This window comes from Apaloderma vittatum, unplaced genomic scaffold (genome assembly GCF_000703405.1).
Source record: "Apaloderma vittatum isolate BGI_N311 unplaced genomic scaffold, ASM70340v1 scaffold8185, whole genome shotgun sequence".
Taxonomy (NCBI): domain Eukaryota; kingdom Metazoa; phylum Chordata; class Aves; order Trogoniformes; family Trogonidae; genus Apaloderma; species Apaloderma vittatum.
The window spans coordinates 151,177-171,546 of NW_009715414.1; the positions used below are offsets into that span (position 1 = coordinate 151,177).

Genomic DNA, 20,370 nt, shown 5'->3' on the forward strand with positions numbered 1-20,370 from the left:
TATTTTTCTCATCTTTATGACTAATTTCCCATAGATAAGATGCTAGGAACTGCAGAGAATTCCCTGGTGTTTTCAGACTTCTCTGAGCAGCTCTGCTTTATATACACATTTGAAGAACAAGCATCTACCTTACCTGAGTGCTGATGGTGACACTGTGTATACATCCTTTATTTTTATGCTGTTGACAAGCATTTTCACCCCAACCTGTGAGAAATTCACTGGCTGGTGTTTCTCACACGTGGAAGGGTGAGAAAAGGCCTGCCCATAGCCCATGGCATGTCAATTTATCACAATCAGGGAGCGTGAAATCGCTTGTAAATAGCTGGCCACACAGGTCCGGGATGAGCAGGGGACAAAAGGTACCAAACTGAAAATCCTTCCCAAGCATCTTCGGTAGGCTTCCTGTGCTTAAAGAGCTATTTTAGACCTTCATTTGATTACAGCTTTCCAAATAGTCATGTATTTTTGTAATTCATTGAAAAGTACAACATCTGTACTAAATGTTTCAGTACTTTTTTAGTTGCTCTGCAAATATGACCAAGTATATTTCTCAGGGCCATTACTGAAATGCACAGCAAAATACCTATCTGAATCCCACATTAGGGCAGATGAAGATGCATGTCCACACCCTGCACTCCCCATCTTAGGCTCACACAGAAGGGGAAAAAGAAGAGACTGTAAAACAGCTAAAATCCATTCCCTGACCCCTTGCCCTAGACCTGTGGGCTCACAAAACCTCGGGGCAGTTTGTGGTTGAGGAGACCCTCGCCCATATGCTACTGTCCCGGCAGCTTGGCCCTCAGAGCCTCCCAAGTTCATTCCAGTGCAAAATTAGACATTCACATAAACCACAGATGCAACTTCTTAAACCAGTGCTGCAGTTTGCAAGCCAACAGCTGACTGCTTACCCTTACTCATCCTTTTACCCTCCTCTCATCCTTTTACCGGCGTGTAATTTCTGCAAGCTCTACATGTAGCATTTTCCACCACATTGAGTATAACATTATGCGTTAACTTTTTTGGTTTGGTTTTCTAGCCATACGGCAGGAGTTGAGTAGAATCAGTACAACATAATGATTGCAAAGCATTTGGACGGTACTAAGAATGCTAGGAAGACTGGATCATTTCTAAGTGTACCAAGGTCATGCAAGATGGTGAGAGAAGACACCGGCACTGTCTTTGTTCTTATACCCTTTTTATTAGCAGACTCAGCACACTTTGAACCTTGCTGCTGCCTTGGATTCGCTTCATTTTAAAAGTCTTAATCTAAAGAATATTAAATTTTAAATTCCTGGATTTTTTAGAGTTCATCTGACACTGCACATTGGATTTGTCAGCCTTTTTTGTATTTTGTATTTGCTTATTTAAATGTATTATCTTTCTTTTTAGTAGTAGACAAGAACACACGTGAACCATTTGCTTTTGATAGATGACTTCAAAGTAATTTTATTAGTAGTCTGCAATGTAAATGAAGATCCTTTGCCAACAGAAATGTATTGTGGCATCACCAGAAGAAACAGAGACATGTTAGTTGTCAGCCAACAAGTTCTTTGTCTCAGAGTTATCACAATATAAAAAAATGGTACGTCAGTGCATCACAGTATCTGTGTTCATATTGGTAATAAACTGTTTATTGTCCACATAGCCCTGCCTTTCTTTGTTTAATTTGTCCCTTGAGCTCCTGCACTTCTGTCACCAGGGTTGGTGACATGAGGAAGCTGACTGAGCCCCACCATGGGGCAGCAGCTGTGCAGAACAGGAGGAAAGAGCCTGAGTGGATGGCCAATAGCCCTGCCTTCTTTCACGGGGAGACTGCCCAGCCCTCCTTGCATCACCGGCTGAACACCACCTCCAGTCAGGCTCAGCAACTTTTTGTCAAAATCAGTAAAATCAGTGACTTGTGGCTCTTCTCAGGCCACCACTGACCATCCCACTGCATCTTCCACCATCACTGAAAAAACAAACAGGTCCCATCACCTGCACTTGTAGGGTCTTCCACTAAATAAAAGGCAGGCATTTATGCAGAACATTATGCAGTCTACTCAAAGTGTTAGGAGGATGCAAGCTGAAATCACTGGCACAGCACTGCTGGACTAGAGGCGTAAGGGTGTTAATATCTCATGTATCATTTGTTAATGTTGTGTGGGTCTTGAGCTTTATTTCATGGAAACTGAAGTCAAAGATATGAGTACAGGACACTGAACACTTACCAGAACACACCCAGCCATATCTTTCAAAGGTCATAGAACTTTTTTTCTTGAGCCATTCTTTCTACTGGTGCAGTCTTGGGAATTTCTGCTTGACTTAGTTTGGTGCAAGATTTACATGGCAGTAGTCTTGGTATCATCTTCTTGATAACTTCACACAAAAAGCAAAAGATTGGAGTTCAGCTACTGAAATCTGCCAAGTATTTTCCAAGCCCCCTGCTTTGCTTCAGCTCCTCCTGAAGATTTTGTTTTAAAAGCCAGGCCCCAGGAATGAGTTTTGGGAGCAGAGCTGGTGCAGCAGCCCAGGAGAGTTGGGGATTCTCCCCCTGCTCATGTGCCCCGAACCTCACAGAGCACGGGAGCAGGGACTGCCTGCCAGCCACAGGAGACCCTGGGGAGGAGGTAGGGTGGGATGTGCTTTGTGCATAGCTGTAAAATGTTACCTGCTTTGGCTTGGAGAGAGTGGGCTTCTCCTTCAGCATTCTTCAAAGCAACCCAACCTGTCTTTTAGAAAATAATCTTTTTTTCAGTGTAGTTATACCACAGATTAAATAATGGAGAAATGAGAGAAATCTAAATTTAATGCAATGGTGAACTCCAGACTGAGCCTGATGTCTGTTACCTGTTTAATGCCAGCAGAAGGTGAGAGACAGGTTAAACAGAGGGGTAAGATTTCCATATGGGAACTAAAGCAGGCAGACGTTGACATGCAACACAATATGAAAACCCCGTGATCAGGAGAAGGAACCTTTCCATTGTGAAAACCACAGACAAACATCAGTAACAGCAAATATTATAATGCTCTGTTGCATAAATCACATATAGTAGCTCACACATTTCTTAATTATAAATCTATTTAATGGCATACCTGACAATGGCAAGTACTTTTCAAAACTACTGCTTCTCAGGTGATTACAACCATTCAGTGAAACTCTCCCATAATCTTAATTAAGCTTCAGGAAGCTGGCATCTGATACAGTTAACGTTTTCCCTTGCAATGTAGCGTTATGCCTAAGGTCAGCAATAACTGCATTGCAGTTGGGACTGAGTGTACAGCCTGGATACAGTGTGCCCCTCTGTTAATATCAGTCACCTGCCGTAAATAAGTTTTTCTTACTTTCTTCTTTTACCTTTGCAGGTGTCATATAATTAAGACACGATAAACTGACGTTTGCACAGGGCCACTTAATAGCTGTGTCAGGGGAAGCTTGTTGACAGGGGCCAGGCAGCTGTCCTGGCATCACCAGCCCTTTGCTCGTTCCTGGCTCATGGCTCCAGTGAGGTGCAGGGCAGCTTGTGTGCAGTAGTGGCACTGCCAGAGGATTTCCCGCTCCCAGACACTAACTCAGTTTGCCTGTTGTCTATGTAAAGAAGGGTGTTCCCTTGTGCTGGTTTTGTTGAGCTGCTGCAACAGGGCAGCCACAGGCATTTACGTAGCAGAAGTCAAAGGGGGCATAAACCCCCACTCCAACCCATCATACACCTATTTGATCCTCCTATCTCGCTTGTCAGAGAACTCAAGTGGCTACACAAAGAAGGAGATCTGGATTAATTTTTAAGCAAAGAGAATAAAACTATAGTCCTAATGTACTTTTAACCCAGACTCATATGCTCTGTGATCACAGAAAAACCCACAAAACAACTTCTACCAACATTACTGGTAGTGGCAAGAACAAGTGCCCATGGAGAGGACAGGATCACAGCCTTCTCCAGCAGTTCCACACACATTGAAACTCAGCTTGCACCACACATCTGCAGGCACCAGGCTTCCAGCCACTTCAAAGACCCGCTGGGATGGAGAGTGCAGAGCAGGAGGGCTGTAGGGCTGCCTGGGATTGTGATGGAAATACTGATGGGAGGCAGGATAAGAAGCAGTTGCCATTTTTGGTTACCCTCCATTAACACTATAGCCTCTGTGTCAGGCTAGGCTAGTAATCTCCAGACCACACTGGTGCGTGCATCATCAAACAGCTGAGTAAGGGAACTTAGAAAGGTCACTCTCCATAGAGGAGGACAATAGTCAGACTGAGGAAGATAGCATAATCTTTATTATGGTTTTTATATTAACTTGCTGAGTTGGCCAAAAGAGTTGAGGAGCAGATTGCTAAGGACGTGGAAAGTTGAATACGTGATCATGGAGTGCTGGCAGCACTGAAATAAATTAATAAAATAAATTAAGATCCCTGACATGAGCATTGATACAAAGTAGTTAAAGGAGGTTTCTACATCAAAGCTTCTTCCTCTGGGAGAAAAGAGATTTTAGTAATTAAGATATAACATCTTAAGTCTGTTCTTCACTGAAGAACCAGTGAAGTCTGAAGAGTCAGAAGCCTCGTTCTTTCCCTTCTTTTCCAGAAGCACAATCCACACATCCAAACCCGTATCTGTGAATAAACTGGTATTCAGCCCCTGCATCACAGAGGATGTTGCACTGCTGAGCAAACCTGGGTTACTTACCCAGTTGTCAAAATTAGATGGATGAGAAAAAGAAGAAGTGGAAATGGAGGAGGAGGAACACAAATAGCTCAGCTGCGTGGTATGCCGTGCTAGCACACAGACTCACCAGATCCAGTGCTGTAGGAGGAACAAAACTGTGTTTTATTGAGGCTTCCCAGGTCTGATAACATACTTTGATGGACCAACAATACACACTAATCTTTTTCTTTCTTACAGACTTGGTTTTCCAGAAGAAAACAAACAAGTCAAATTGTTAGAGGGTTAGAATATGAGAAGACTTTTATGGACTTCCCTTTTAACTACTCAGTAAGGACATAAATAAGTTGTCAGCTTTCCAAGGTGGAGGGAAGTTATAAGACTGCATCTGAAGTCCCAATTTCCAAGATACTTTTCTGCTTGAAGAAAGGTACGGTGATTTTGATGATACAGAATTACTGAGGACAGCCGGAAGTCTATAGTTGGAGAGGACAGGCAGGAAGATTGAAATAGGGGTAGAAGGAGGTTTAAATGGGTAGAAATAACAGGTGAATGTTAATAGACTAGAGTAAGGCACGTAGCTGGAGCATCACATGCTTTCCAAATGTTAAGTTGGTGCCCCTTGAATGACAGAGAAAAAAAGATATAATTATTCTGAAAGCAGTTAGGAACAAATATCACCATAATGTCTCCATGGCTTCACTGACACTTGTTCCTAACTCCTGTGCACAGAAAGGGATGTAATATAGAGAAGACTAGGTAAGGTGATCAGGAATATTAACAACTTTGGCAAGCAGCAATTAAAACTGAACCTTTCCATTTCCAGGAGGACTTACAGTGGGGAAAAGGATGAGAAGCATGAAGTTATGAATACTGTGAAGGGTGAGGGAGGAAGGACCACTCAGTTCTTCCAGGGGCATACCCATGCTGCTGGTCAGGCAGCAAGCAGAAAACTAAAGGAAAGCTTTTCCATGCCACAGTTCCATTCTGCCAGGTAGCTGCACAGTATTAGATCCTCAGAGTAGAAATGCATTTAGAAAAGGTTTATACAAAGGCCTGGAATAAACGTCAAGCAGTAGCTACTAAAATGATGACATACATGTATAAAAATAAACACATATTCCACCACATATACAAAATCTCCGCTACTAGCAATTATTGGAGGATGTTAGATTAGACAAGACATTGAGCTAAAGGCACTCTTGTGTTCTCCAGAAAGCATCATTTACTACTGCATGCCAATCCTCCCTGTTTCCGCAGTCCTGTGCACACAGAGTATCTACATCTAATCTGGCACAAAGAGAAACCATAAGCTACAAACACGCATACTCACATATATGTGCACCAAACATTCTCTATTGCAGACAGAGCCAAACCTCAGACTTGGGCACACGTGGCCTGGGAGGTTAAATCTAAGACTAGACCAAAGGTTCACATAATCATAACTCAGTCTGGTCTTGTTTCCCAGGGTTACATACACAAATATCCTTTACTTAAAAGTCTCTATATTCTAGAATAGTGCATCTGATCAGTTCATTCTCAACTCATCCTCTTGGTCTAAGGAACACACACCAATGCTCATCCAGCACACACAAACATCCTTCTACTTCTGCAGAAAACTCAAGTCATTCAAATGAACACAGGAAAGACTGATGCAGCAGGCAGATCTAGTCTGTTAGCTTTCTTCTGCCAGTTTGCATAGTCTCTTAACCCTTGAATAAGGACCAATAGTGTCATCGAAAACAAAGTCCCACAGAACTCGAATCCAGGACTGGTGATGTGGGAGGTTATCATAATATTCTGCTGCGATCTTCTTCACCTGGAAGAAGAAGAGAGAGAGCAAGCTGTTAGCTGCACAGTGTCAGGTGTGTTTCAGGCTTCACATTCAGATCTGATAGCACAGCCGGAACCTGAAGTTACTTGTTATTGCTTGTGAACTTCTGAAGTTCAGCCAAATGAGATGTACTTAAATACATTTAGGTACTTCTTAGCAGATTTCTGATGTAAGTTTTACCTCAAAATGTGGAGGGATCTCCACAATGAAATGACTCATCTACTTTACAAATTGTCAAGACTTCAACACACAGTATTTAATATTCAACACTCATGATACTTGTCTGCTCAGGGTTCTGAGTAGGATAGAAATATTAATTGAGAAAATGCGAGACACAGCCTTGCCTACATTTTGTTTTCTGTGCTCCATTCTGCTACCATGATGCAAATCTGAGAGATGTGTTCCTCCAGCAGGCAGAGGAAATTGCAGGGGCAGACCACTCTACTCAGTCCTGTGTTAAAAATGCTGCAGGATTCATTATTAGATCGTGAATCTAATAAAATTTCGTCCCTGTTACAAATCCCCAAGTCTTCAGACTGTTGCCATTGGAGAAGCACCGCACATTGCTGGGAATGGTGCTTGTAGTAAGAGCAAGGCCAGAAAAGGGCAAAAAAGAGATTTCAAACCTGGCAGGTTCAGGGACTATGAGGACTCTCAAGTTATCACTAGTTCCTGCTCCAGCTAGACTCTCTGTTTTATCAAAACACTTACAAAGTAGTAAAGTCTATTAACTGTTGTACACCTATACATAAACTGATCGGGCATGCTTTTATTACAGCCCCACCTCGTAGACAAACAAAGTTCTTTTCTAGAGTAGTTTGCCTTGCTGGACAGCATGACTTCTCTCTTTAAAAACCCTGCAGAATTTTGAATCCAGCTATGCTGGGCACAGTACAGAACTTCCAGTGAAGAGCAAAAGGGTTACACAGAAATTGTCATCTGAGAGAAGGGTCTCATCAGCACCCGAGATGTAACATTGAAATCTTAATACAGCATTTGGACTGTTTGGGAAAAGGTAAGAATCACAGCAAAAGTTAAATTATAAGCCAGTACAGCTCACTGCTACTTAACTTCTTAATTCAGCTTCCTAGCAGACACTTCCCTGTGAGGTACGGTGGGTAACATACAAGTTTCCTTAAGGTCTTTCACCTCTGTACCTCAGCCTCTATGCACTCTTTGTGCTCATGGCATGGTGGTGCTGTGTTGGAGGTAGAAGATTCAGTTCAGGTCAGATTGTATTCTGCCTTTCACTGAATACTTCTGGTTTCCTAGTAATTCCCCATATCCTGCTTTAAAATGTTGGGCTGTACTTCAAATGTGGTTCATTTTCAGTGGGATTCAGACTATACCAGCATTTCCACTGTGAGGTATTTGTTAATGACTGGAAGAAGGGTGATTTCCAGGAACCAGCTAAGATCTCTGAAGATGCAGACTTAGTTCTCTGCACTCCTTTTGTAACCACGGACAGAAATAACTTAATCTGGGTTCTGTATCCTCCCTTTTCCCAGCTGGGTAATTAAAATAGCCAGATGATGAGAGGGAAGACTGTCTAAATAGACAGTAAGCTCTCTAGACTACTTTGAATAAAAGCTGCTAATAAGGCCTTATAAAAACACAAAGGATGTCTCAGATACTCAGCTCTGAAAGCTTCACTCCAGCTTTGAATGTGGTAATCCCCCAGCACACTGCTACTTACAGACCTTCCCTCCTACCTTCATTTTAGAAGTTCTGCCTGAATTTTGACTTGCATGAGTAGTTCAGCCCTCATCTATACTAGCCAAGTTCATATGGCAAGTCTACCATTTCCCTCTCCTGTCGAACACCCATATAAATCTTGCCCACAGAAGCAATGTTCTGAACCAGCCACACTCTTTTCAGCTAGTTACATTATTCTGCAGAGCTCTTGATCATGTTAGAGTCTGACCACTATGAGGGCTTCTGAAAGTATTTCTGTATTGCCCCTTGCACATGGAAGTGGAGGGCTGGAGATTCACAGAAACTAATTCAGCTCCTAGGAACAATGTCTCAGGCAGTAACTGTGCCCTCTGGCACCAAAGGTTAACTAAAAACAGTCCCAGTGATGAAGTGGAAAAAAATGGCTGAGAGAAGAGGCAAATAAACAGCTTATGTTCAACCCAGTAGTTTCCACACTTTCAGCAGATGTGAGCAGCAGTATAGTATGGACACAGTGCTGAAGACCTCAGGTGAACACAACATGCAGGTCTGGAAATCTGCACTGAAATATATTCCATACACGTATTTTTGCAACTGTACTACAGATTTAAAACAGACGCCTAGAATGCAAGTATTATTTCATAGTTAAGATGGTTAATCAAAATAACCAGGAGTGAATTTTGAAGAAAATCATACACATGGTATTCTAGAAGCAGAGAGCGCAGTGATGGCTGACAAGCTGCTTGCCAGCCTCAGGTGCTGGAGCCTTGCTCACCAAGCATATCCATTAGTACCTCTTTGCAGAGCATGGCTGCAGCTCATTCTGAATGAAATGGTCTGAATGAGTATGGAAACCACATGAGATGGCCAAGGGCTTACACTAGAGCATGCTACCCTAGGTCAGCTGCAGGACAGTGCCTCACACCTACACAAAGCAGCTCTTTGCTCTCTCTGGCTTTGTGCAGGAAGGTGGGCAGCATTTGCACCACTGGCAAAGTCCCTGTGCTCTGGGCAGGGCAGCTGCGTGAGGTGCTGCCCTCACATCACAAGAACAGAGTGGGGACGGTAGACTGTAACAAAATATTCATGACAAGGGAATGGGGAAAAGGGAAAATTTAGCGAGCACGCTTAGAGGGAGGAATTCGGAAAGGTTTTCTTATGGAAAAGACAAGGAAGTTTTAGATGCATGTTCTCATTTTGCTATCACATGGCAGGAAGGAATTCTTTTATGATGGGTCTATGCAAAAGTCCTAACAAAAACAGCTCATGTACTGTAATTTCTTTATCTCCATATGTAAAACAAAACTATCTCCCCCTTACCTACCAGAAATCTTGGGGGCAGGAGGGCAGAAAGTAATTGTGTTGTAATGCAGGTTCCCTTTTAAATACAAGATCTACTAAGCATGCTTGAGGCTGAAAGAGTCATCCTCCATGTTGCATTCTTGTTGCAGTATAAAATCTGTGGATGGCAGTTTCCACATAGCAAGTTTTACAGCCAGTTCACACATTGTCTCGAAGAGAATGGCACTGTGGCAAAGTATTCCTAAGCCTGCTCCTGACTTCTCCCTCATGCTCTCCATATCGCATTGGAGGTGGTCCATTTGCTTCAATTCCTCTCCCTCTCTTCCTCCTTACACAACTCTAAATCTTAACTGTTTGCTTGTTTGTGAATGGAAGTTATTGTGGAAGGATAACAAGAGATCACAAAGTCCACAAGAAGCTTGTTAGGCACTTGGCACCTGGTATATTGAGGCTCTTCTTCAAGCTGATCAAGGTGGTAGGTAAGAAACCACATCTTTTAGGTTAAAACTTTACTTCTGGTTTTGTGCTTGTAGAGCACAGTAGCAGGACCCCAATTCTCCTCCTACCTGAGAGGTGCAAAAGTTAAATGAAACTTAATACTTCACCATGGGTGTTATAGACCTTTTATCCTAGGGCTATCCAGAAGCTAGAGACCCTTATGACAAGAAGGTGAAAAACAATGTTTAGAATGCTAGAAGGCATTACATAAATTACATTATTACAGAAGTTCCCTTCACAGTCCTTGATAAAGAGGGAGCACTCAAGTGAGTCCTCCTGGCCATTACAGGGTTAATGAAATCTGCAATTCAATACTAGCACATCTACCATGTTTTCCAGTCTTGTCTGTCTAATAAATCTGGTTTCATACCATGTCTTTTCCTTTTCCCACAAGCTTAATGAGTAACTAGTTTGCCTCTGGTAACACCGCAGTTTTTATTGCAGTTTGCAGGAAGAGTACTGAGTTCCTCCTCCTTCTTTTGTCCCTCTCTTCACATGTATATTAAATCCTTCATCTAATGAAAAATTGATCTTTTTACTCATTTGGTAAACAATGCAATATTTTACAGTTACAAGGCTTCATGCAGAGACTAAACTAGTCCTAAGTCTATAGTGGTATTTTTAGAGCATGTCCTTCATCATAATGTTAAATTTAATGGTATCTTGTGTAATCTATCATTATACTAGTGGGACAAGTTCTTACTGCACATTCATGTCACTCATCTTTTGTATTTATAAGCTTACAGCCTGGCCTAATTCTTCCTCTTTCAAATTTGTCACACTCCTAGGGTAAAGGTCTTTCCAGTGGCAAACACATTACTCAGAACATTCTGAATGACACACCTGTAACAAAGGACAAAACTGAATTTACTTTGCTGATAAGCAAGTGGAAGAGCCAGTTACTTTCCAAGATTAGGATCCAGTTATTCTTTGATCCTATTTCTCTCCTGCTCTCAATTATGCAGGAACCAAATACAGATTTTTATTCCACTTTCTACTTGCCAATAATTAAAAATAAGAAGAGCTATACTGAGAGAACATCTCTATTATACAATTCAGACACTAGGAGTTCAAGTGCTCAAAGACTAGATCTGAAAATACTATACCTTTGCCAAGCGAAGAATTTGCTGGGAGGTTAAGCACGGGGAGATTTCTACCCCTGACTGTTGTGAAGTTCAAACTTGAAATCTGTCCAGAGAGGATCTGTCCCCTTATCTCCTTCAACCAAAAATTCTTCTCAATTTGCAGAAAAGATGAATCAATTTGTTTTAAAGGACAAGGGATTTTCTACAGTAACTGTTTTTTTCAAAGTATTTTCACTTTCTAATAGATTTTCACTTGTAATCGATCAATTGTCAAAGACTCAATTTTTTCCACATAGTTCTGTCAGGCAACAGCAGTTGAAAAGCCTGGTACCTCCTCTATCAGCAGTGCAAGTGTCAGTTAGTCAAGAGCTAGAAACACATGGACACAGACCCATGAAATACAGCTAATAATTGTTTACACAGGACAGCAGACTCTTCCACCTGCTGCACTACCTCAAGGAAGTATGCTAAACTATTTGTCGTGTGGGTGGGGAAGATCTTTGCAGGTCTCAAGCAGGTCTGGAGCAACAGTCCCAGTCAGTTCAATTAATCACTCACCTCCACTGTGGATGATATAGAGCTAACCTTCTTCTCTTCCTCTGTTTACATTTCAGTGATCTAAGTGTCTAAGCCTATCTAACAAGTTTGAACATTTGAAGCTAAAGCTAAGCTCATGCACCTGCCAGCTGAGCTATCAGGTGTATCAGCAATGGGAGCGCCTGACAGGAGAACTTCACACATGAACAGGGGCTGCTCTGAACCCCACTAGCAATGGGCACCTTCTCCAGGTCAGACCTCCAGATGTAAAGGAGGTGTGTTAAAATAGAACTGCAGGCTATGTAGAGGCTTCTCACACTCTTATACACCACAAGAAAACCTCCTCTTGTTTTGAACCTCCTTTCATGTAGTGATTCTGTGATGAAGAACATCAACTCGTAAAGTCAGGTTTGCCTAGATATATGGACCATCATAAAAGCTGTGTTATGCAGTAGTGGGGAGGTCAGAGCTTCTGAACCTCAGACTCCTCAGCTCTACCTCCACCTCATGAGGATGTTGCAGTAGTAGCCCCCAACTTTGCATCAGTCCGGAGACAGATGTTTCCTTCCTACAGTGCCAGAGGATTTGTATGTAGGAGTAATACTTTGAAGTCATATACCTCTGAACTGTGGAACCCTTGTGTTAAAACCCAGAGGAGCAGCTACCTACCTGGAGGGAGATTGAAAAGCATTCCTAGACACCTGGGCTTTGCAAATTTGATTCCCAGAACTGATAAAATGTAAACAGAAAGCAGCTTGACTTTCAAAAGAGGAAAGCCACAGCACTTTCCCAATGACAGATGAGGCATCTGCAGTTTCTGTGGGTGGGGCAACAGAGCTAAAAGAAGTAATGGAGAGTGGGGCTTTGTATTCTAGTGCCATGTGTAACAGGCTGGAACATGCCCCAGTACTTATGTCCTCTCAAAACCAGACATTTGCTTGATGTTAATAAAAAAATATAGTTAGCAGATTGATCATTAGACAAATTAGTAATTGCCACCTGCCTTATTTTAGATGGACCTTTAAAACTTCAGAGACAAAACAATGGTTGCTGAGGGAAGGAAATAGAGAAATTCAGAGCACTGTTGGAGGATTTTTATCATGCAAAATGTGTTTCTGAAGCCCTCTGAGGCTCAGATGTTCTTGTTTCCATAAAATAAAGTAAATATTACAGCAGTTTGGCAGCCATTTCTCTCAGCCATCAGCTTAAAACGAAAGAACTGGAATCAAATACAGAAAGTTTTCTTCTTTTTACCTTTTTTTTTTCTTTTTTTGTCTTTCTAAACTTGATCTATTGCTATGATTTGTAGTGATTTCTTTGAGACTGTTTAGCAGCTTTTATAAAAATAAAATGTACTTGTGCTGAGGCCATACTTACCATTGGCAATCTGCATCCAGGAATGCTGGGGAAGTCATGATGCTCCATGTGGTAGCCTACGTTAAAGGTGAGCCAGTTCAGAGGTCCATAATAAGAGTATGTCTCATACCCTTTCAAGAACATGTAGTGTTCCGCTATGAAGTGCCCAGAAATGGGATGTACACCCATGCAAAGAATTGTACCTGCTATTAAGTAAATGATAGGTTTGAGCCCCCAAAAGTAGTAAATTATAAGGTCTACAGAAAACTGGATGAGCGCGTTAAATATTTCCATCCGTGTAATTGCTTTGGGGTTCACATATAGAGGTCTCAGGCTGTAGAACAGAGGTTGGAGGAAAAGCCAAAGTAGTTTTCGAAGAGGCGTACAGAAGAACCATCCTTCAAAGTCTGTGGGAATGTCCACATCCAAGTTGTCCCCACCTAGGTACCGATGGTGGTCAATGTGATATTTCTTGAAGGAGGCAGAATAAGGGATGCCAATTGGCAAGTTGGCAAAGATTGCAAACCATCGGTTCCACTTGGCCTGCTTGTTCCCAAAGGCAACGTTGTGTGAGATGTCATGGATGGCTAGGGTCAGCGAATGGTTGATGCAGCCCCCAAAAGCATAAGCCCAGAAGAAAATCCATTTCCAGGATAAGTCTTTCACCAGGTAGCATGCTAGAAACTGTGTGAAAACCATCCCAGATACAATCCACTTTAAATGTGGATCTGGTCCCATCAGAGTCTTGATCTCTGGATACTTTGCTAAAGTGAAGAATGCAGAGAAATATCTCATTAGATCACAGTTAGGTAAACGTAATCACCACTGGGACTCTATTTTTATCACCCTGTGTTTGAGGCCCTGGTTCTATAAAATTGCAATCCCAAGTAGGGTTTCCACTACAGTGAAAGTTTTACTAACCTATGAGCTCCATCCCCACTTCCAGCATCATGTCCAGTTGTGATTGATATTGATATATAGAAATATATATAGACATATAAAAAAAAATAATTACCCTGATGCTCAACATGTGGCATCATGTACCTTCACAATGATGAGTATTGCTTCAAAAGGATGAGTATTAGTATGAAAAATCCCACCAGATTTAAGCTCTAAGAAGCACCTTCTGTCAAGTTTTTCACTTCCTTTTTTATTTTGCCCAGTCCAGATATTATGTTTCCACAAAACGGACACAACTGCCTTCTCTGTAGCAATTTTCACACTTGTTTCAGACATAGTAGCAGAGGAGAGAGGGCTGAGCAACAGGCTTACCAGGTTTTGCTTTGTGGTTAGATGACAAATACAACATTAAAAAAAATAAATCCCTAAGTATTTGAGCGTTCACGAGCGCTTACAATACATACAACTCTGCACATGGTAATATCACAAGAAATTCATGAATATTATCAGGAATTTTTAAGATACACAAAATTTTTCTCTGTTCCCATTCACTAGCCTGTTCCCAAGTCACATATCAAAACCAGGCATGAAAGTTGCATAGATAATCACACAACAGCTTCATGCAGCCTTGCAAATACTGCAGTGCAGCATCAGAGACATGGGCTAGGCTTGCAGCTCTGACTCACGTCAGGCCATGACCAGCTTTACTGATCTTGGTTTCTACTGGTGACTCACTTGTCCTTTTAAGAAAAAGAAAATACATAGAAGTACAGATTATCCCCTAAGTGCTGTTCATTCAGGTTTCTTCTTTACAAATTCACACTCCTCACCTCCAGTATTAACTTACATATGAATTCTTCCACTGTTTTATGGCTTTTACCCATACTCTGCATTTCCTTGTTCCTTCAACTTGTACTATGCATTTCTCAATAATTACAACTTCGACAGGTAAAGCTGTAGGAGGAGTCACTCACCCTGAACCCTAAGGTTACATCCCTGTAAGATTGTTAGGCCCATTTTATGAATAGAAAGGTAAATATCATCTGACTGTCACCATATAATACCAAACCAATAAAATCAGATTGTAATGATTTGCAACCATGTAGCTGTATATAGCATAAACAAATTCTGGAAACAACACACATAACTTCATATGACCTTGCAAGCAGTAGCAGGTACTGAGTGCAGGATGCAGAGAAGGTTTTGTTATAAAAGTGAACCCTGAGAAGTTTGCAGAAGTTCAGAGAAATGAAGCACTAAGGAGGCAGATCGATGTGGTCATGCTCTGCAAGCAGTCCAACAACTTTTGAGCCTGTTGGCTGACTTCTGCCCAGCTTGACAGAGATTAGGGACAAGTGCTGTGGAAGATAATGAGAAAAGAGATATTCTCAATTCTTCCTCTTGTGAGGACAAGGGGGCAAAAATCACCACGAGGAGTATCTAAGCAAGAGAGAGATTTTTCAAGTGGTGGGAAAGCACCAGTAAAAGTTCACATCTTTCTAAAGCTAGCCAAACTTTTTGATAAAAATCTCTGGAAATCTCAGAATTTTTTGGTTTGATGTTTTGGTTTTGCCCTTGTTTTCACAGAATCATAGAATGAATCACAGAATGAATCCTAGAATGGCCTAGGCTGGAAGGGACCTTAGAGATCATCTAGTCCAACCTCTCTGTCATGGGCAGGGACGCCTCTCAACTAGATCAGGCACTCAAGGTTCCGTCCAACTTGGCCTTGAACACCTCCAGGGAGGGGGCAGCCACAACATCTCTGGGCAATTTATTCCAAAGTCTTGCCACCCTCGTACTGAAGAACTTCTTCCTAATATCCAGTCTAAATCTATTCTCCTTCAACTTAAACCCATTTCCCCTTGTCCTATCGCTGGACATTCTTGTAAAAAGTCCTTCCCTAGTTCTCCTGTATGTTCCCTTCAGGTATTGGAAGGCAGCTATTAGGTTTGGATGCTAGAAATGCTAACATGCTAGAAATTGTTCTCTGGTACCTGGAGAAGTGCTGGGATATCCACTTTAAAGAATAACTTGAAATAACGACCTGATCAGAAAATCTGTAACAGAAATATGGTTTGTTGTAGCTTAATGTCCTTCTTCAGGGCATCTGTCTAAATCCCAGAAAACCCTTTAATGAATCAAGCCACCTCAAATTTTCAGCCACGTAGCTGGTAGAGGTAAGTTAGCGCAGGCATCAGAACAGATGAAATGCTCCTCTGTTCCTCAGCCTAGTCACTTTGTCCAAAACAAAAAAAAAAGTTTTAATGGGATGGGAAAATTACCAAGAGATGCTTTATATTGCAGTTTGAGAAAATAAAATTTTAAAACTTTTGTGTGTGTGTGTGTGGAAACTAACAAGGATTGCAGATTACATCTAAGAGGTTTCAGAGTAGTAACTGCCAACAGGCAGCAACAGTTCCTGCAAGCAGCAATGCAGGTGGGTTGCACTGATCACAGGTGATGGCTATTAAGTAACTTGCTAGAGTTTAATATTGAATTCAACATATGATTAACTCCAACAGTAAATTTCTGCATACTGGTTAAACCACAATACTGTGTCTGTTAATACTGATAAACTCTTCCCATTCACATGGCAAGGAGAAACCTCAGGGAGGCTGAGAAGTGGGGCTGTTGGGCTCACTGGAGGCTAAAAGCCCTGCTAGAGCAGTAGCCTATCAGACACCTTTTGGTTTAGGAGTACTCCACCTGCAAAATGTTGAATGCTTGTTGACCCTTTCACAACCTGAGGCCATATGCTCTTCAGTGAGATGCATTTAATCTCAGATTAAGCGATCCTGATGACTGCAGTTTATACATCCCTAAAGTGCTGACACAAAGATGTGACAATATAAATACCTGTCTCATTTTTAACTCCTGTTCATGCCTTGCAGTTAGCCGAAGGCATGCTAGTAAGGAAAGATAGAGCACTTATAGCTGAAAAACCTGGACAACGCTGTAAGGCTGCTGTGACAAGTGTCTGTAGGTGTAGCACAAACCAGACACCAGCCATCTGCATGTACCAAAGGCAACAGAGAATCAGAGACAAGGCTACTGGGCGGTGTTGAACCAGGAGCCTTAAAGGACTATCAGATCTGTGGCAGCCACGCGGTAAAGACTACCTTCATTTCCTACACATTGCCCTTTGAGAAGTAAACAGACACCTACTCTCCATGCTTGAGACTGATAGAGTTTCACACTACGAGGCATCTGAGCAGAGATTTTCATCGTGCTGCTCGTTCCTGAATTGTTTCCGTTTTGCTTTCCTGAGCACTTTTTCATTATAAGAATGGTAAGCTTCTACATGGCCAGAGTCTGTTGCTTCCCAACAAGCACTGGGTCAGGGCTAATACATGACCAGGGGCATAAAATGTAATCTATAGTGAACTATTCATTATGCACAATCACAGCATGGAGAGGCAGAGGAACAAGAGAAAACACACCACATTATTCAGCCATTATAGATAAGAGAGTGAGAGACCCAGAGAGTTGTGTGACCATATGGGACCAGGATTTGCCCTTTAAAATCCAACAGGACTGGGACAACTCTAGCTACTCTGATGTCTTCACAGCACATTCTCCAGCCTACAGCTTACTGAGATAGCCTGTTAGGTCAGCCAGGCAGACAGTTTATCCAAATGCTCTGCTTCTTGTTGTCCAGACTGAGCCACTGTACTGTCATTCCAAGGGTAGGGATACTGGTGTAGATGTACAGCAGCACAGGAGTGTGACTCTTCAGCCTCCGAGGTCAGCACACTGCACAAGCAGTGCAGTACAGTGAGTAGGTATAGTTAATAATTCCACCCAATCAACTTTATGGTCTCTGTACCACAACCTCAGAGCAGCTGAAATCTGCACCATAATGATGAGAGACATCTTCTCCCACTTGTAAAACAATGTGGATGAAAGAACAACAGTCAAGAGACAACAAATGCTGCAAGTGTATTTTCAGAGGCATTCACAATTCTGAAACAACCCATTTACAGGTTCACGGAGGTCACTCTGCTGTTGTGTGTAAGCAGCATCAGTCACCTCTAGAAGTATGCCTCACTCTGAAATACTCCTGACAAATTAACTACACATTTTTTTCATTGATGCTTGTCTCTGGAGATACAGAAGCATGCACCATAGCTCTGCAGTGATCCTCTGTAAGGGCTGGAGTAATAGATCCTGGAGGAGTCATCAGTCACTAGGTCAAGGTGTTCCTTCTTCTCAGCAGACAACAAATGTCTTGCTCTGAACTCTCATGCATCCTCTATTCCCTCTGTTCACTGACAACGTTCCTGAGGAGACTCAGTAGAGCCCCAGACAGACCTCAGTGAGGGACCAAACACAATCTCTCAGGGATGTGACACCACATACTTGGCACTTGCACATTTTTCATACATGGGATTTGGATGTGGGTAAGAGCAGGAGCTAGCCATACAGAGGTGATGGAGACTTTAAGGAGCAACAACTCTGCCCACATCCATGAGAAGACAGTCGTAACAAGAGAAGAAATTTAATTTCTTTGTCTTTCTTTGGTTTGACCACAAGCACAGCGTATATGCACAGCCAAAGTGGAGATACCACTCAGTATGAGACTTTCAGAAAGCCTGTTAAAAAGAAGGAGAAAAAAACGTAACATCTGTGATGATGCTGTCCTGGACTACATTCTGTCAACCATGAGTCCCTGCCAGAACAAATAAGAGACACCAGGCACAGGATGTTAGCTTTACTAGCCCATGCCCTAAGCTGAAGCTAGTATTTTTAATTAGGGGGGGGAAGTCAGTTTGCTGACATGACAGTGTCTTGCCTTTTAGCAGCTTAGCTCATGAACGTGCTCACAAACGGCACAGCACACTTGAGTCCTCAGCACAGGAGAGACATGGACCTGTTGGAGTGGGTCCAGAGGAGGGCCACAAAAATGAGGACAGGTTGGCAGAGTTCATGTTGTTCAGCCTGGAGAAGAGAAGGCATCAGGGAGACCTTATTACAGCCTTTCAATACTTAAAAAAGGCTTATAAGGAAGATGGGGACAATTTTTTTGTTTAGCAGGGTCTGTTGCAGTAGGACAAGGGATAATGGTTTTACACTAAAATAGGGTAGGTTTAGACTGAATATAAGGAAGATACTTTTTATGATTAATGTGGTGAAATACTGGAACATGCTGCCCAGAGAGGTAGTAGGTGCCCCATCCAATTCCTGGAAACATTCAAGGTCAGGTTGGATGGGGCTCTGAGCAACCTGATCTAGTTCAAGATGTCCCTGTTTGTTGCAGGGGGGTTGGACTAGGTGACCTCTAAAGGTCCCTTCCAACTCAAACTATTCTATGATTAATTGAAACCGTACATGAGCCAGGACACAGGCTGGACACACTGAGGACAATGCACATGACAAAAGCTTCTGGCTTTACACAGTCTCCTGCCCCCTCTAGTATACAAACTAATAAGAAACCTTTTAAGCCCAGCTAACTACACTGAAATTTTACATATCCACTGTGCAAGGACAGGGGTCTTAAACTTGTATTTGCCACCCACAAGCTCCTAAACGTCTTCGTGTTGGTCCAAGGGAGTTGGGTCACCCAGAAGTGGCCACCAGAGGCAAAGAACTGCAGTGGTGCCACAATGCTGGTGTCAACAGAGATGGATGGTGTCAGCACATCACTATGAGAGCAGCTATAACCTGTTTGTTTTATGCTTGTCTATTAGCTGGTTCAGAGGAAAGAGATGTAGGAATGCTGGAAAGAGGGCTTCCGGCTCTTTCCAAAGGAAAAACCTGCAATGTGGAGTAAACTGAAGCTTTCAGTTGCACTTAATATGCTTTCAGCAGAAGACTACAAGTGCCTAAAATAGTAACTTCCTGCTCATGTGATTTATTTTATAGGTGATCCCCACAGGGAATTGGCATGAGCACTGAGACAGCAGCTATTCTAAATGCGCTCATCACAGAACATGCACATCAGTGGCAGCACCATGCCCACGTAGTGCAGCATAAAGGGGAAACAAACTCATAGTTTCTTTGCCAGAGGCATATGTAATTCAGAGCTTTGATTTAAGCTGAGGAGATATGCATCTTGCACATTTCAGTAGGCACAATTTATCAGAATTTTCATTAATGTGAGACTTAAATAGGCAACAGAAGTCAGCTGGAAGAAATAGCAGACTAACCTCTAAATAAGTAAGCAGAGCTGAAAGCTATTATATTCAAATCAGCTAAATGCTAGAATAAGATGGATTTTGGCTTTTTCAATTTGTTCTACCTCCCCACCACCACAGGCTAACATCTCAGCCTTTCTACAACATACATCACATATGAAACACTTGCACCATCTACACTCCAAAATAACTTGCCAAAGAACCAATTATGTAATTATTAATTACTCTTGGATGTTAGATCATATTCAGACGCTCCTAGCCTACACTGAGCAACGCTGACTTAGCTCTCATCCTTACGAGAGAACAAGTGCATCCATAAGGATCTTGTGAGGCAAGACATTTTCTGATCAACCTACAGTAATTTTATAAAGTTAGATCCAACCCACAGCACAAATAAGACCTCACTC

At 42.1% G+C, this 20,370-nt stretch overlaps 2 protein-coding genes across 3 annotated transcripts in view; one reads left to right on the top strand and one right to left on the bottom strand.

The window, feature by feature from the left end:
- EVL (Enah/Vasp-like) overlaps positions 1 to 1,642 on the top strand; it is a 127,683-nt gene extending 126,041 nt beyond the window's left edge. The window contains exon 14 of the mRNA XM_009869131.1: positions 1,037 to 1,642. Within this exon, the coding sequence (XP_009867433.1) occupies positions 1,037 to 1,074 (38 nt within the window). The 3' untranslated portion in view covers positions 1,075 to 1,642. The remainder of the gene's footprint in view (positions 1 to 1,036) is intronic.
- Positions 1,643 to 6,315: 4,673 nt separating this feature from the next.
- Positions 6,316 to 14,506, bottom strand: DEGS2 (delta(4)-desaturase, sphingolipid 2). Of its 2 annotated transcripts, none has more exons than XM_009869132.1 (3): positions 14,434 to 14,506; positions 12,948 to 13,691; positions 6,316 to 6,459 (listed from the first exon to the last, which is right to left on the bottom strand). In XM_009869132.1, exons 1-3 carry the CDS (start codon positions 14,446 to 14,448, stop codon positions 6,316 to 6,318), a joined length of 903 nt encoding a protein of 300 aa, XP_009867434.1. In that variant the 5' UTR covers positions 14,449 to 14,506. The 2 variants fall into 2 exon arrangements, with proteins under 2 accessions (XP_009867434.1, XP_009867435.1); XM_009869133.1 differs by lacking the exon at positions 14,434 to 14,506 and adding an exon at positions 14,352 to 14,361 and having other exon boundaries at positions 12,948 to 13,690.
- Positions 14,507 to 20,370: the final 5,864 nt, after the last annotated feature.